General features: G+C 35.0%; 2 protein-coding genes across 12 annotated transcripts in view; both read left to right on the top strand.

The window, feature by feature from the left end:
* The first annotated feature begins 3,550 nt into the window (after nt 1-3,550).
* On the top strand, nt 3,551-8,610 carry ZBTB6 (zinc finger and BTB domain containing 6). 2 transcript variants are annotated; one of them, XM_023507407.2, is made up of 3 exons: nt 3,551-3,829; nt 4,409-4,431; nt 4,982-8,610. In XM_023507407.2, the coding sequence occupies exons 1-3, from the start codon at nt 3,593-3,595 to the stop codon at nt 6,267-6,269; spliced, it is 1,548 nt and encodes a 515-aa protein (XP_023363175.2). In that variant the 5' UTR covers nt 3,551-3,592; the 3' UTR covers nt 6,270-8,610. The 2 variants fall into 2 exon arrangements, with proteins under 2 accessions (XP_023363175.2, XP_003757167.1); XM_003757119.4 differs by lacking the exon at nt 4,409-4,431 and having other exon boundaries at nt 3,752-3,829.
* A 2,956-nt stretch (nt 8,611-11,566) lies between these two features.
* The window catches only part of RC3H2 (ring finger and CCCH-type domains 2), a 60,383-nt gene continuing 54,525 nt past the window's right edge, over nt 11,567-17,424 (top strand). For all 10 annotated transcript variants that reach the window (XM_031954252.1, XM_003757106.4, XM_031954254.1 and 7 more), the window contains exon 1: nt 11,567-11,820. The gene's annotated coding sequence lies outside the window, so the exon portion shown is untranslated. The remainder of the gene's footprint in view (nt 11,821-17,424) is intronic.

Here is a 17,424-nt window from a genome sequence, read left to right as displayed (position 1 = left end):
TCCTTTGTGAATAGTGTCTACTCTGGTGGCCAAACCTTTGGTACTGACTTTGTCGTACTTAAGTCTGCTTTTCAACTGTAGACTCACATAGCCATTTTGCTTGATAGGCCAGCCAAAGCTTGTAATGTGTTAATAAAACCTTTGAGTACCTAAGGTTCCCTCCAATCAGTTATGATTAATGGAGATGCAAAGAGGGAAAGTAGTTATGAATTAAAGTTACTAATCTGAAGGTATTAATGACCAAATTGTGGAAGTGATAGAAAATAATATATATCAAGTACCTGATATGCTTGCTGTCTGTCCTCCTTACTAAAATTTCCAAAGATGAAAAAGAACACAACTTTACTTCTTGAGGAACTTAGTAATCAATAGAGATATTCATAAATCATGGGATTTAGAAATGTAAGGTACCTTAGAGATCATTTGGTTTGGGGTGCTCAGCATGCAATCCAGCCATGTTGCCTGAAGCTAACCCAGATTAAAATAAAATATTTAACAAAAATACAATGAAATATAGGTTATGTAACATTTTAAAATTGTCAGTTTGCTACTGTCCAGTATTCTAACGTTTATTCTAGTGTTCTAATTTATGATCCCTGTTTCTGTTTTGAGTTTGATATCACTGAAGTAAACTATTTTACTCATTTGGGTTTTGAACTGGTTGAATCCTTACTTACCCACTGCTGATTAATAGCTCCAGTGACATTTTCGATAAAGGCTCTCTCTAATGGAACAGGTAAGAGAATGCTCCCTTGATGCCTTTTTATTTATTCTTATTTATGTCTTGGGTCAAAGTAAAAGGGATAGACATTAATTAAATCTGTGAATAATAGAAGAGTTGGGATATCTAGTAAACTTGATAAAATTGGAACAACAACAACAAATTTTGGTATAGCATAACAGTGGACCAGCTCTGTTTGATAAACAACTGAATTCTAGTTGGTGTAGTATTCCCTTTAGTACAGTCATTCCCAACTTAGGGAAGTCTTCTTCCCCAAACTTTGGGTACACAAATGTAAATACACACACACACACAAACACATGTATATATGCACATAGACAATTTAAAATATAATTTTTATGTATCTTTATTTTCATATAGTATTTTATGATTTTAAAAAATGTTCTGAGAAGGGGTTCATAGGCTTTTTCAACCTTCCAGAGAGGTCCATGACACACCTGCACAAACTCCCCCAAACTAAAAAGCTAAAAACTACTGCTTTAGGTCTTTTAACAATTTAGTGGATACCAACCAGCTGAAAGGCTTCTGGTTCCAGATTTGCTTCACAGTGAACAATGTCTTACTATGTCATTACTGAAAATCAAGAACATCAATAGATAGAGGAATTAAGGATGCATAATGCAAAATTAGACCCAGTGGTACTTTGCATTTGGTAAATAACACATTGTGTCTATTCCCTACTCCCCAGCCACCCCACCTCTTGAAGCATCCCTTCTAAGAAGCTTGTCCAAAGTTTTGATAATGGTCTGTAGTCTGCAATAGTTGAAGGCCTTGCTGGGTCAGAAGAAAAACTACCTCACTTTTGCAAAATTTTTTTTTTTTGTCCCTTAAAGCTGAGTATTGCTGGAATGGAAAGGGATCACTATGATCAAAACAGGATCTCTGTGATTTGGAGCTGCACATCTCTGGAGTTTTCCCCCATCTCCTATTTTATAATCTTATTTTCCTCGACTTGATCTCTGATCCTATATTCTTGATCCCACTGATCTAAATTCTACTCTTGAAGTATTTCATTATCCTAGATCTATATAGTATTATTAGACTTATATGGGAGCTGTAGCTACCAGACTAGCTGATACTCAGTTTGTCCATCTGTTGATTTTTATTGTTGCCATGTCCTTGACTTGCTCACCTTTTTTAGTTACAAATCTACAAGAAACCTTTCATGCCACTCCTTTTTCTGTGGTCATTATTGGTAATATGCTGCATTATGCTTACTTTTTTTTTTTTTTTGGTCCTTAAGTCATCCACAATTTTTTTTTTAGTTGTGTTTTAATATAGCATTATTAGGAAAATATTGTTTAAGAAATGAGTTTTTGTGTTAGAGATCAATTTGGAACTGTTCAAAGTTGCACATTTTCAGAATGAAATTCAGCCTATTCTTTTCCTGTCTAGCTTTGATCCCAGCTTGTTCATTTGTATGTAGTAATTAATATGCATGTAAGGATGTACCAACTCAGTGAGCTGTCTATCCAACTATTTGTCATAATTTTGCCAATAAGCATTCTTCATTTGTTTTTTCCTATGTATAATTTATTATGCTAGTTTCTTTTATTGACATTAGAAATTGTTGAAGAGACCCAATAGTATTCTTGCATTTTATGAGGAATTTAGTTCAGATGAATTGACCTATCCAAGTTTGAACAGCTAATCAATGGTATAGCTAGGACTGCATCTGAGGATTTCTAAATTTATCTGTATCATTTATTTCACTGTCTGTTTTTATTGTTGTTTTCTCCCCTTATAATTGAAAAAAAATATATGTAATAAATATCCATAAAGCAAAAACAAGTTCCCACAATAGCTATGTCCAAATATATGTGTATGTATACACCTGTTTGTATATGTGTATGCATATACATATATATATTTCAACACCTGGAATCCATTTCTTTCTGTCAGAATATAGGGAGTACACATTATGATTGGTCTGGAATTGTGGTCATTGCATTGATCAGAATTCTTAGGTCTTTCAAAATTGTTTACCTTTGTTTTTGTTATTTTGCAAATTGTCCTGGTTCTACTTATTTCACTGTAAAAATTTGTGCAAGTCTTCCCAGGTTTTTCTTCTAAACCATCTCTTATATCATTTCTTTTTAGCACAGTAGTGTCCCTTTATCTAGATTTGTTCAACTTTTCCCCAGTTGATGGGCATTGTCTTATTTTATAGTTCTTTGCAATTACAAAAAGAGCAGCTATGGATTATTTTGTACATATACCTTTTCATCCTTATTTGATCTCTTTGGAGTATATGGTCAGTAGTGGTTATCATTGTCTGAGGGTTTGCAGTATAATAACTATAGAGGTATAGTTAAGTTGCTCTTTTGAGAATGGTTGGGCCAATTTGCAATGTTACCAAAATGGTGCAGCAATGTAGTTGTTTTCCCCCAGCCTCTCTCGATAAAATTTGTCTTTTATCTTAGGGAAGATTTCTGACTCCTGAGAAAAATGCTTCTATTAGATACTACTTCACAACGAATGTTGGATTATGGAATGTCATAACTGGAAGAGACCTCAGGACACAGCACATTACATAGTCATTTTCTTCTACTGTATATAAAGGGTCTTGTACTTATTCCCTCCAAAGTTTTCAGATAAGGAAATTGAAATTCAGACCTACGGAATAAGAATTATTGACAATTTATGAGAGCAACTAAGCTATTTGCTTATGACTAGACAGTGCTCTTTCATGGATTTAACAGTAATCTCCAGTGAGATTCCCTAATTGCGAGGGAGAGGGCAAAGTAGGGCAAGTTAAAAATGTCCCTTAACAACCACTTCCGGGGGCTCGTCGGAAGTAGGTCGGGGCCAAACAGAGTCGCGTGCAGGTCAGTCCTTGGGGTGGATAGGATGGCCGCTGGGATATGCTTCCGGTTCGCTATTCAGCTCCCCGTCTTACCGCCGTCGCCCCAGCTGAATCGGGTGGAGCGGCCAGCGGAGGGTGAAGTAGGCTTACCCCGGAAGGGTTTTGTCCCAGGCTGGGCCAAACTTCCGGACTGGACAGCCGTTGCTCCCGTCTCCGCAGCTGTTGCCCGAGTGGCCTTGCTTTGGAGGGCGCAGTTTCCTGCCAGTCCACAGCCGGAACGCGTGAGTGTGGACTGTGGGAACGCTCGGGTTGGTTTGAGGCTCACGGTGGGCAGAGGTCGAGGTCTGTTCGCTAGCTTTTCCCAGTTCCCGGTTGCCGGGGTTTGGAGAGAAGGGGCCGGAGGAGGAGAGACAGGCTCTGGGGATGACCACCTTGGCAAGGGGTCAGACACCACACTTTTATGAGACCGGCAGGAATTATAGTCTCCGCTTTTAATATGTTTAGAAGTCGAGACACCTGGAGGCTATTTATGGCCTTTTAGGTTTGAAAGGGACCTTACAATCATTCTAACTCCCTTGATAGACGTGAAAACAGACCAGTAGTTTCCAAAGATTCATTTGTGTGATTGAGCAAGTTTGGGTGTGAGAACCCCATTTTCAATCCAGGTCTCCTAACTTTTAGCCCAGTGCTCCTTTCACTGTTTCATTGCTTCTCTAACTAGAAGGAGTAGAGTTTTTAAGAGTTTTTATCCGGGTGTCACTCTCACATCCTTTTCTGAATGAATTTGGGGTGTGCGTTGTTCAACAGCAACTTACATTTTATTTTGTTCAACCTTTCTTCTTACGACGAATAAACTGAAGAGAGGAGAAGTGAAACATCTAAGGTAGGAAAGAGATTTTACCTAGAGAAAAGCAATCTTGGGAGAGGGGACATGAATACTTCTTTCAGATATTTGTCACTTATTATGAAAGAGGTTAGATTTCCATTAGACCCCAGAGGACAAAATGAGAAGCAAGGTTTGTGAGTGGAATTGTTAGAAAGGTGGGTTTTGGCTCTATTTTGGCTTAATATGAGGAAGACCTTAACAATTGTCTAACAGTGGAATGGGTTCTCTTGTGAGGTAGTAAGCTATTCACTGTAAGTGTTCAGGATGAAGGCTGACTACTTTTTAGGCAAGTAATTAGGTAACCTGCCTTTCATGAATGTTGTGTTTTGGGCTTCATTTAGAAGTTGGATAAAGGCTCCTTCCTCCTCACATTTCCAAATTTATGATTCTGACTCATCCAAGGTCATATAGCAATATAATGCCATAGATGCCAACATTTAGATCTGACTTCTAATTGATTTTGTTTAAACTATAATGATTTAAAGCAATCTTTAAGTTGGAGCTTCATCTCCCACTATAACATTTATATTTTGTTTTTTTTAATAAGTGTGACCATGGCTGCTGAATCTGATGTCCTGCACTTCCAATTTGAGCAGCAAGGTGATGCTGTCCTACAGAAAATGAACCTCTTGAGACAGCAGAATTTATTTTGTGATGTATCCATCTATATCAATGACACGGAATTCCAGGGCCACAAAGTGATTTTTGCTGCTTGCTCCACTTTCATGAGAGATCAGTTTTTACTCAACCAGTCAAAGCAGGTCAGAATCACCATCTTGCAGAGTGCAGAGATTGGCAGAAAGTTATTGCTCTCTTGTTATACTGGTGCACTGGAGGTTAAAAGGAAAGAGCTTTTGAAATATTTGACTGCTGCAAGTTACCTTCAAATGGTACATATTGTGGAGAAGTGCACAGAAGCTTTGTCCAAGTATTTGGAAATAGATTCTTCTATGAAGAACAATAGCCAGGCTGCTGAGACATGTCATTCCTCTTATCCAGAACTAAAGGATGAAGATCAAAATATAGAGAAAGACTGTGAAATAATTGAGATTTCTGAAGACAGTCCTGTAAACTTGGACATCCAAGTTAAACAAGAAAAAGACAATGTTTTGCAGCCTACTATACAGGGCTTGATATTGGACAAAAAAGATATGAAAACATCAGAGATTTCAGCAGTTGAAATAGGGTATAAAAATGATGAAATTTGCATCTTCCGAATGGATTCTATCAATGTGCCCACTGTAGAAAGTGAGCAGTTTTCACAACCTTGTACTTCTTCAAAAACAAATATATATTTTCCTGAAACACAGCATTCACTGATTAATTCTACAGTGGAAAGTAGGATGACAGAAGTTCCTGGAAGTCACTTTCAGGGATTTATTGGTGAAAGTACAGAAGGCAATGTTGGTGTAACAAATGGACTTCAAAGTCTAGAAGAGGGTTATTCCTGGCGGCACCAGTGCCCTAAGTGTCCACGAGGATTTCTTCATCTTGAAAACTATCTGCGCCATCTGAAAATGCACAAACTGTTTTTGTGTTTGCAGTGTGGAAAAACGTTTACACAGAAGAAAAATCTTAATCGACATATTCGAGGACATATGGGCATACGGCCATTCCAGTGTTCTGTGTGTTTAAAAACATTTACTGCCAAGAGCACTCTTCAGGACCACTTGAACATTCACAGTGGAGATCGCCCATATAAGTGCCACTGTTGTGATATGGACTTCAAGCACAAATCTGCCCTCAAAAAACACTTAACTTCTGTTCATGGGAGAAATAGTGGTGAAAGGGCAAACCTTGATATCATCACAAAAGTCAAAATAGACTATGATTAGTAGTAGTAAACATTTGGAGATTTGGATATTATAATCCATTATTTTGAGTTTTGCAAAAATACTCTTTTGTAATTCTGCATTCCTCCTTCCTATATTTGTCTTATTTTTTGATGTACTGGCATACTAAAGTTTTTGTAATATCTCTTGTTAAAAATTGTTGGAGTTTATGGAATGGTTGATGAAGTTCTAGGCTGCCTTAAGTATCATTACCTAAATATTAGGTGATTTGATAGCCAGCCTCTTTGGTGCTTTATAGAGTGTTGTGACCATAGATATTTGGTTACTATTATTAACTGACTCTTGGCTAAGGGGAAGAAAGAACTCAATGGTATTTTTCAGATTTTTTTACTGAACTTGCATTGTTAGTGCTTCATACAGGAACAGCAACCATATTTTACTTGTACTTTTATCTTGGTGACCATTAAAAGAAAAGAAATCTGGGACTTTGCCAGTCTTGGTTCATTTTAGAATCACTTTTGAAAACTATTTGTCCTGTAGGTGAAAGCAAGCGTGATAAATCTTTCTCTATTTGGGAAAAAAAATATATTGGTTACCTTTATAAATACTACCACTTTTCTAAACCATACAGTAGGTCAGTTACATGGTTGAAATGATAAAAAAATAATATTCCTTGTGTACAAAAAAATTCCTATTGCCTCCAGAGAAATTATTCAGCATATCATTTATTTTAGTGTGAGTATTCTCTGCTTGTCCAAAGGGCAACTTATTCATACTTTTTCATCCTGTATTTCTGGCTTTATCTCTATATCAGTCTTCCATAAAGATTCAACCTAACACATCAGATGTCATTTTAATTTATTATTTCTTGGATAATATTGCAGCACTTGGATCATTCTGTACATCTGTTATTTCTCTTGCTATGTTTTTTGCCAGCATTCTTTTCTGATCCTTATTAATATCTTCTGTACAAATTCTTGGACACAAATCATTGTGAATATGTTGCATCCTACTTCTTCCACCAAAGGAAAACACAGGGTTATATTAAACTTGTTTTATAGACAAACACACACACACATACCATATACACACACCTCTATATGTGTATTCATGTTTTATATGGAAACATCTGTATATGTAAGTATACACACATAGAGATAAAAGGATATAAACATTTCTTTATATGTTTTCATATATAAAACTGGAATAAAAAGTTTCTTTTTATTCTTTCACTGGAATAAAAAGTAATTGTACTCATAATGTTTTAAAATATATTTTAATTTAATTCCATTTGAGAATAAATTTGACTTGTTTGGATTACTGGTTCACATACTTTAGAAATGAATATTAAATTGGCTGTGGTCTCTAGATTATATTTAATACAAATATCAAATATTCTCATCAGTCTGATTATGTAACCAATGAAAAACAGCATTTGTTAGAAATTCACAATTTATAAAAAAACATTGAATTTGTTCTATATATCATTACTCTTTTTACTTTGTCTAGGCAATATCTTTTTTTTTCTCATGGTAATGCTTTAATCTAGATTTTTTTTTTTTAGCCTTAGTATTGTATATGGGTAGTTGTGATTTTTCTTAGTGCTAAATTTTTATTCATGTGGCTAGGGTTGACTTTCAAAGATTGATATTAAAATAATTTGAGTACTTTTTTCTTCATCCATATATATATATGTATTCTCCATGAAGAGAATGCACGAAGAGAATACTTTTGTGTCAAAAGTAAAAACATTTGCAGTGAGTGTAGTACAAGTAAAATTTTTGTTAAATGCTAAAGCTCCTTGTTACTTCTATATACTTATGGTATAGTAGAACCTTGTTGGGTAAGACATTGTGTCAACCTATGAGAAGTAATTGAGTGTTAAATCATATTTCATTAGGCTCCTAATTATTTTCCCTTCATCAGAACTCTCCCCTCTACCAGACATCCTGCCAAAGCAGTATTCCTAAAGCACAGTTCTGAACAAAACACTTCCCTATCCCTATACCTCCAGTGACTATTTTCTCTAGGAAAAAGTACAAATTCTTGTTCTTTAATATTTTTCCATTTACTACATTATTCACATTTACACACTAATTCTGCGCAAAACTAACCTTGCTACTTCCTATCTGAATAAAACATCTCATTTCTTCATGGTTTTAGCATCTTTATTCCTGGAATACATTCTCTCCCCACTTCTGCCTCTGAATCCTTCTCTTCGTTTAATGCTTATCTCAAGTGCCACCTCCTACATGAGGCCTTTACTGATTTTCCTAGTATCCTTCCCCTGTCTATCATCCACTTTCCATTTACTTTATATTTACTATGTATAAATTTTGTATCATATGTATACATGTTTCTCCTAATACAATGTAAGCTTCTTGAGGGTAGGGATTGTTTTGTCTATGTAGTCCCAGTGCCTGGTATATAGTAGACATTTAATAAATGCTTGTTGATTGATTGGTTGTGCCTCCTGCAATGTGGCAATTATGTTGTGTAAGAAAACTGAAAAAATACAAATAAACCTAAAAGACAAATGTTATCCTTCCCATCATCCCATTCTAATGTTATTGTAGACTTTTTGTGGGGTATTTCTTTTGAAACTATTATTTTCAAGTGTTTTACATTTCAGCTATTTATAAGGATTTAACTAACAGATTTAAAAAAAAAAATCCAAAACTGTGATTTCAGCATGTGTGGGGAAATTTCCATTGTGGACTATCCCTGTAGGATTGTGGAGAAGCAATATTGTCTCTTCTTTAATAGTTTTAGAAAATTGCTTGGGGATACTGAGGAGTTAAATGAATTTCCCATTTTAAGACTTCTTAATGTGTCTGCCTTACATTAAAGGAAGGCCTTTCAATAGCTCCTGCCATCCATCAGCTGAAGATCAGTTAATATATAATTGCTAAATGACTACATTTCATAAGGTCATTGTGGAAATCACTATAGAAACACAGAATCGTAAGTTTTGAAAATGTCATTTAGACTTTCTGAGCCATATTTGTATTTCCACCACTCTCTCTCCCATATCTGTATAATGAGGAGAGTGAATTTGATTTGTAAGGTATTAGCTCTAATTTATGAATTTTAATTTTACTGGTTATTTGAGCTAATAAATGTGAGACTTGAGAGGGATTCCTAGATCTATCTAAAATGCTTTAAATGTAGTAGTTTTAGAATTTAACCTAAATAGTTTCTCTGTTAGAAAATATTCACTAAACATTTGTAAAGTTACCATTTATGAGTGGAGAAAAAGGCTTATGTGCTGTGTTTGCATTTTTGCAAAAATCTTTCCTTACAAAAATCTGATGAAATAGGAAGTACAGTTATTATCCTGATATGATATATGAAACAGGTAAAGAGGGACTTGCCCAAAATATACCAAATAATACAGTTAAATAAGATAAAAATATTGCCTTCAAGGATCTCACTTTTTCAGCAATTTTAACTGCTTTTGACCTGGACCTTTAAAATGATTCTATTTAGATAAACTTTACCTTTCAGATGAAATTTTCTTGAGATTTACTTTGAATCATTATTTTTCCTCATTAATAGTTTAACGTTTTTAAAATTTAAAACATTTTATGGGTGGGCAGAATGATTCATAAGGAATAACTTTTTGGGGGAATGTATATCTTAACTCAGTTCAATATTTGAAAAATATTTTCTTTCCAATTGTAACTAATTTTGATACGGACATAAACACACATCTATACATCCATCTGTATGTGTGTATCACATATCCTTATGTCATGAGAATCCTTTCATAAAGCACTTTTAGATCTTTGAAATGGAGAGAAAGGTTAGAAATATTGGTTATATTTTCCAATAACAATGTTTCCACAAGAAGGAATTCTCAGCAGTGTCTACTTGCATGATATAAATAAGCTTTGGAAAACGAAACCTAATTTTAGAAAAGCAGGTGTGTTTGGGTAGAAAAGGGAACAGAAAAAGAAACAAACATTTATCTATTACCTACCATGTACTAGATGTTATGTTAAGTTCTTTTTATAATATTTTTTAGTATAGAATATAAATTTTTTGTTGTAGAGAAATGCAATGGTTTTTTTTTTCATGGCCAAGAGAAAACTGAAAGCCCCATGAATTAAAGTTTTAACTTTATTATGTTTTTGTTTTAAAAATCTTGAAGAAAACTTATTTCTTCTAAATGAAATACCACTTCCCTCTTTTGTTCATCTGACTTGTATCATTTTCTCAAATGTACCTAACTTTTTAGTACTTAGGATATTTAAATGGAGGTTGGATAAGACATTGATGGGTTTGGGGGAATTTATGAATTTCCAAGAAAAGGCAGGGCTTTGAGGTTTACACAAATGTTTTCCTGGCAAACTTTATAATGTAACAAATACATAAATTCACATTAACACTATGAGATAGGCAGAGTAAGTATTATTTCAATTTACAAATGAGGAAAGAGATTCAAGATGGATGAAGTGTTTTGGTCAGTCATAGCCGTTAAGTAATTTTTATATTACCTTTGGTTTATTCTGTAACATGGGAGTTCCTTCATTTCAAAAACATAGCAACAGAACCTTTTATCAACTACTTAATTGCTTGTTTTTAATGGTCAAAATGGAGCAGGGAATTTTAAAAGAAAAAAATCTTTTAAGTCTAAGACTGCCTTTAAATCTATAGCAATAGATTTGTGTATCTACTAAGTATTTTCCCCCATGAGTTTCATGTTTTAAAATTTAATACATTACGTGGGTAGATAGAATGATTCATAAAAAATAACATTTTTGGAGATTGAACATCTTAATTCAGTTCAATATTTGAAAAATATTTTCTTCCCAATTCAAGTGGCCATACAATTTTAGACTTAGAATAGGTCTAAAGGATAGTCATTTAACATGTAAAAGTCTGGTAATATCAAGTGACTTTCCTATGTAGAGCTTAGTTTACAAGCCTGGTCTTACATCAGTTTTGACACTTGCTCTTAGTAGTTCTGATTAGGGTAAATATTGTTTGCAAAATAAGATGATAATTATATGTCAAATCCTGCCAACTTTGTGGGGAGGTGTAGATGGAGAGAAATCAAATATCACCATTGTCCTTGAGCTAGTATACCTCGGACAACTTTAGCTTGAACTATTGAATACGGGCTACTAAGAAACAGGGGATGGACGGGAATTTCCCAGAAGTCTCCTTTTCAGTCCTCGTTTCCCAGAGTACCACAGCTTTGCTCCTTCATCACGTGATAGGGGTGGATTAACCTGAAAGCCCTGAGGGCGAAGCAAAGTGTGAGCTAACTCTCGCGCGAGTTGGGGCGTGTCTCCTCGCGAGAGGATCCCGGGGCCCGGCTCCCTCCCCGTCCGCCTCTCGCGAGGAGGTGGAGGTGGAGGAGGAGGAGGAGGAGGAGGAGGCGCCGCTGCGGCCGCCGCCGCCGCCGCCGCCTACACAGCCAACGCCAACGGGGCTTTCCCGCTTGCTCCCGATGGAGTTTGAGGCCGTGGAGCCGCAGCCGAGCTGTGCCCCGGGGAAAGGAGGCGCCTTCGTCGCCGACCCCCGTCACCGCCGTCGCCCCGGGGCTCCCCGGAGCGGTCCGTAGCGACCCCGCCCGGGCCCTCAGGTAGGGCGGACGGGCGGGAACCGGGGCCTGGGCCGTGGGGAGGCCGTGAGGGGGCGCCCTGAGAGAACGTCTGTGCCTGACAGCGTCAGGGCCCGCCTGGTTGACTACGATCTTTCCCACTCCCTTCCCCTTCGGGGGTTCCCGCAGCCACCTCTTTCTACTCTGCTGGTTGACTGCAGCCGAAGGGGCCAGGCATCAGCCACTCTTCCCTCCCCTCTCCTCGCCCCGCCCAGGCCGGAGCTGTGGCCCGCAGAAAGGGGCTACAGGGGTTAGGGTTTCTCAGATCTCTATGAAGGACCCTTTTCTTTTTCTCTTTTACGTTTTTTTTCCCCTTTCTTCCCAATATATTTGCTTCTCTCCCTTTCCCTGTATCCCTCCCCACTCTTTCTCTTTTATTCTCTCCCTCTCTTTTATTCTCCCTCTTTTTGCTTCTTCCCCTCTCGTTTTCCCTTCTCTATTCCCTACCTCTCCCTTCTCTTTCCCCTTTCCCTCTCTCCTTCCCACTCTCCCTGTTTCCCTCACCTTCCTCTTGTTTCCCTTTCCATGTCTGTAAGTTTCCCTCTTTCCTTTCCTCACTTTCTTCTCTCTTTTACCCTCTCCATTTATATTTTCTCCCAATCATTGAACATTTATTTCCCTTTCTCTCTCTTCCTTCACCCTATCTTTTTCCTTTCCCCATTCCCTTTTGTCTTTTTCCTTCCTTTTTTTCCTCATTAAAAAAAAAAAAAAAACAAAACAAAAAAAAAAATAAAACACCCGGAGAAGATAATTAGGTATGATTCTAAAATTAACAGAGAATCCTAATGTTTTAGTTTGAATGGAGTTAGGCATCAATTCTGCCAGTGTGTCATTTCTTCTGAGGCCCAGGTAGGGGATGGAATCTGAATGCTACATAAGTAGAACCTCCTCCTTTACATTCACAAACACCTCTCTTTTTGAATAACAGTCACTATATTTTAACCCAAGCCAAACAATGCCCCTTGGTGCCATGTAAAGGGGTTTCAGCAGTAAGAGAAGGGAGGATTGGCTACAGGATGGCCCTAGGGATGTCACTAGGATAATTGAATGAAAGAGAGCCAGGGAATTTATTTAGGTGTGTTTGTGTGTCTGTATTTTTCCCCCCTCCTTGTGGGAAAGTCTCTTGGGGCGACTTTTCCACCATCTTAGAGGAATGGTGTAAAGCATCATTGTTTTTACAGGCATTTAAAACTGAATTGGGCATCACGTTAGAGAATGCATATAGTATCTACTTTTCGTCCTTAACAATAAGGGATGGAAATGATTATGTGGCTCTTCACCTCTAGTTTCAATGATAAAGAAATGTGACAAAGAGAAAAAAGACTAATAAAAATAGATTTAAATGTAGTATTTGTTATATGGAGTATATGTAACCTGAATCCTCCTACCCCTCTTATGGGCATTTATTTAAAATGTTGAGTTTTTTCCTGGATCACGTTTGAAAGCTATTATATCTCATTAAATTTACTCTCTTCTCTTCCCACCCCATATTATAGTTTTTCTAGCTTTTATTCCTTTTAACATTAATGTATCAAATTCTGTGTTGATAATTGGGGAAATTACTTGAAGAAAAAAAGGTCACAAAATTCAATTTCTGTTATATTTAGGAAAAACATGGATGTTAACTACAATTTTAAAGACAACCCTTTTCAAGATCACATACATTAATTGGAAGTCTTTAATTGTTAATCAAATATGACTTTGTATCAGTGGGACAATTTCCTTACTAAATTGCCAACTTGTTATTTTGCTCTGTTTACAACTTTAAAAACAAACATTTTTGATGGATTTTTTTCTTTTGGGTAGAGTTTTTAAAATTTTAAGAACCTTAGAAATTTGTATTATAGTTTAGCATTTTAGAGGTTGTATATTTCAAGTAGTATTCTTTTATTGTATTAGCCAGAAGCATTTTTCCCTCCTAGATTTGAAAAATTAAGCAGGCAAAATAAAGCATGCTGAAGGAAAAAAAACAAAACAAAACTTGTGCTGTATCCATTTCACTGTTAATGCTATCTTCTTAATTGTCCTATTATGTCTTTATAATTGTGTGAAAGACTTTTTTCGGAGTAACTTTTGTACACCCACACTACTTTGAGTAAAGAGACATCTCTGCAAAAAATAAAGTTGCTTTTGAATACTCTCTTGTAATTATATAATTATATAATCTTGTAATGACCACTTATCCAAAAAGTAAATTATTTCTCTAAAAACAGAATAAAGAGCTTGACTTTCTCCAGGAAGGATAAATATACTAGGAAAAATTACTTGATACGATGTAATAAACACAATTGTGCTACTCAAAGCAATATGTTTTCATTTTTAGTCCTTATAACTTCTGAAGGATCTTGAATTTTATTGGAAGTGGTAGTTATAATAAACAGGAAAAAGAACTTGTGTTTTAGAAACGATCATTAAAAGTTTAATCTTAAATCCATTAAATAATTGATTTAAACTGCAAAATAACTTGTAGAGTTTAGACAGTTGAACTATGGAGAAATTCATCAAAATGATATATTTGAACCTTTTCTCACTTAAAAATCTTTTGTGCAATTTGTGGTTAAGCAATGGTGGTAATAGTACTTATAGTGAAAGATAGTTTATCATGATGAATAGAAATCATATATAGAAGTCAACAAGACCCTAACTTCTCAGTGGTCCAGACAAACACTGTAAGTTGTAGAAAATTTATGGATCTAAAATGATGAAGAGTTTTCTTGCCAAGAGTTCCTTAAACTGTTGAAATCACCTATTTGAATCATCCTTCCCAACTGCTTCTAGGTTTCATCAATATTATTAAGAAATTCCTTTGAAAATTTAAAACTACTACTATTCATTTTAAATAATACTTTTCTGTACTTAAATTCCATTGTAAGCTATCCATGCTTTTCCATTCTGTTTCTTTTTCTTTCTTTCTTTTCTTTTTTTTTTTTTTTTTTTTTTTGGAGGGAGAAGGTTTTATTTCTATAAATCCTCTAATGTTCTGGTTTTCTTGCATTGGTTCTCTGATATTTTGATATCCTTGAAGTTACTTGGACTGTCCATCTGAAATTTCTTGCAGAATGACTTATCTGCTTCCTTTTCTAGTTTTATGTATGTAGGATCATAGCTTTCAGAACTAGATGCAATTTAAGAGATTATTCAGTTGGTTCTACCCCAGGTGGATGTTTCCATATTAAAGAAATTGAGGTTTAGATAGGTAAAGTGACTTGCCCAAGGTCATACTGGTAAGAATATAAATGTTAGATATAGCATTTTCTACATGATTTAAAATTCTAATGCACACATTTGAGACAAAGATTTGTTTAATTGTAAGACTGATTTACATGTAATAGCTGAACTTCAAAATAGTTTTTGTATTGTTTTGTATTGTAAACTACTGTTTCTATTAATCTAAAATAGTGGGTTAGAAATTTTTGCAATGTTAGACTCCTAAATCTTTTTCTACAGTAGTATGAAATCAAATAGTGAACTATTCTTTTTAACAGATTTTCCCTGCAAATCATGTTCTCATAGCATTTAAATTAGAATTTTACAAACCCAGAGTTAGCGGATAGTGTTTCAGTTTAAGGAGTTCATATTTTCACAGCTGTCTATTGTTTAACTTAAGTTCCTTTTTCTAAGAAATTTCAAGATTAATTTTTAAAATCCTTTTTGCCCATTTACATTCAGGATTTAAAAAAAATACTCTTAAATAGATCAAAAGTCTATGTTGAAAAACCAACTAAAGATATATTCATTGACATGAGTATCCTCCAATATTTGGGTTGAAGAGCTGTCACATTATTTTCATGTGTCTTATTTAAATTATGTGGAAGAGTGAAGTGTTGATTGTGTTGCTACCCTCAAAATTAATGACCTAAGTAATCATTGTGAATCTGAGCAGTCTTTATACCTCTCTGCCTTTACTTACCAGCCTATCTGGAAGAAAATTTACTCTTTCATTTTGTAAAGGTATTTATTTAAATTCACTTGAAAATTAAATTGCCTGCATATTGCATTTTAAGATTTTTTAATGTGTTTAAGAACACTTGTGCAAATAATTGCCATCAACTTAATTTTTTTTTAAGCAGTTATCAATTCTTCCAAAGCTATTTAAGGTAGTTTGGAATGCTAAAAGTTTTAAATTTTTATTAATTAGCTGATTTCAGATTGAAATCCTTTCCAAGAAATTTAAACTTGAAGCAAATAATGATTGTGTTGGTAAAATAAAAGACTTAGAAGACTATTTTAGATGAATTTCTTCTAACTTAATATGGCATCGAGCAGTTGGCAACTGAATTAGTATTCCTGAACAGGTAGCTGTAAAAAAGCAGCGGATGAAATATTTTAGTAAATCAGCTTGAAGTTAACATATTTAAGGGGAAAACCTGATTGTAAAACTAATGATCTCTTTTCCCCTAACAGTATTGGAATATTTTTCAGGCTGTAGATACTGATGATTTCACATATTTTGTTTAAATTGGGCTAGACGCTAGTCAAATTTATTTGTAATATTGGAAGTAAACTTTTAAACTTTTTTTTTTTTAGCTTTGTAGCTTTGGGTCAGGCATTTTGAATCTGGAAGGTATAAATCTGTCCAGAAAGATTTAGAAATTTATTCTAGAATATATTTGTAAAACTACCTTAAAATTTTTTATATCTAAGAATCCAATTTTACATGAAATATTTGGAATACTTTAAAGTCTGTAGACAAAGCACAACAAATAGGAAAAGAATTTTCCCTTTGAAATTTTTGGTTTTTATTATGGGGGTAGTGTTATAATTTATTTTCAATCTCAAATTGTGATTTTTAAAATCTTTAGTTGCTATGGTGCTCACTAAAATATCAGCCAGTAAAAAGTTTTATAAATGAAGTATAGTATCAGCTGTGTAATTGTCCTTAATGTCCAGACTTTTAGTATTCAGAAAACCTTTTATCAAATTTATATAAGTACTTTGTAATTGTCCTAGATTTGGGTTAGGAATGAAATACGTAGTACTTAAATTTTATATCTAAATGTTTCAAGTTGGAGAGACTGATGCTAAAGGTAATGCCATTGTTTTGGATAGAGATTATTTGGAATTCCAAGCTCTGTGCTGTATTATTATGTGAGGCTACTATTGTCATGAAATCATAGTATCTAGGATAGGAGGAACCTCAGATAAAATTTTCAATTTATAGGATGCCTTTCTAATTTTGAATTTCTTGAATGGACACTTCTCTAGCCCTTACATGATAGTAGTTGTTGATATTCTTAGCATCTGTTAATTGGGAAAATACATAAAAGCTACTGGTCACTCCTGTAATCTTTTTAATTGATTTGTGTTTTGTTAATCATAGCAGTATCTACAAGCATTAAAAGTAGCATTAGGCAGACTGGGTGAAGCTTGCCTGTAATCCCTGGCACTAGGCAGGTTGAATCCTGCAGATTTGAGCTTTGGAGTTTTGAGTTGCATTGGGCTAGGTTGATCAAATGTTTGTACTAAACTAAGTTTCCTTGGGAAAGGGGTGGTGGTAACTCATCCGTTTGATTAAATGTTAGAATCTGAGCAGTTTAAAGATCCTATGATAATCCGTATTGATATCCATCTATGAGTAGTCTTTGT

The sequence above is a fragment of the Sarcophilus harrisii genome, chromosome 2, assembly GCF_902635505.1.
Source record: "Sarcophilus harrisii chromosome 2, mSarHar1.11, whole genome shotgun sequence".
In the NCBI taxonomy this organism is placed as follows: domain Eukaryota; kingdom Metazoa; phylum Chordata; class Mammalia; order Dasyuromorphia; family Dasyuridae; genus Sarcophilus; species Sarcophilus harrisii.
Note: the sequence above shows the minus strand (reverse complement) of the source record. Positions and strands in the feature narration are given on the sequence as shown.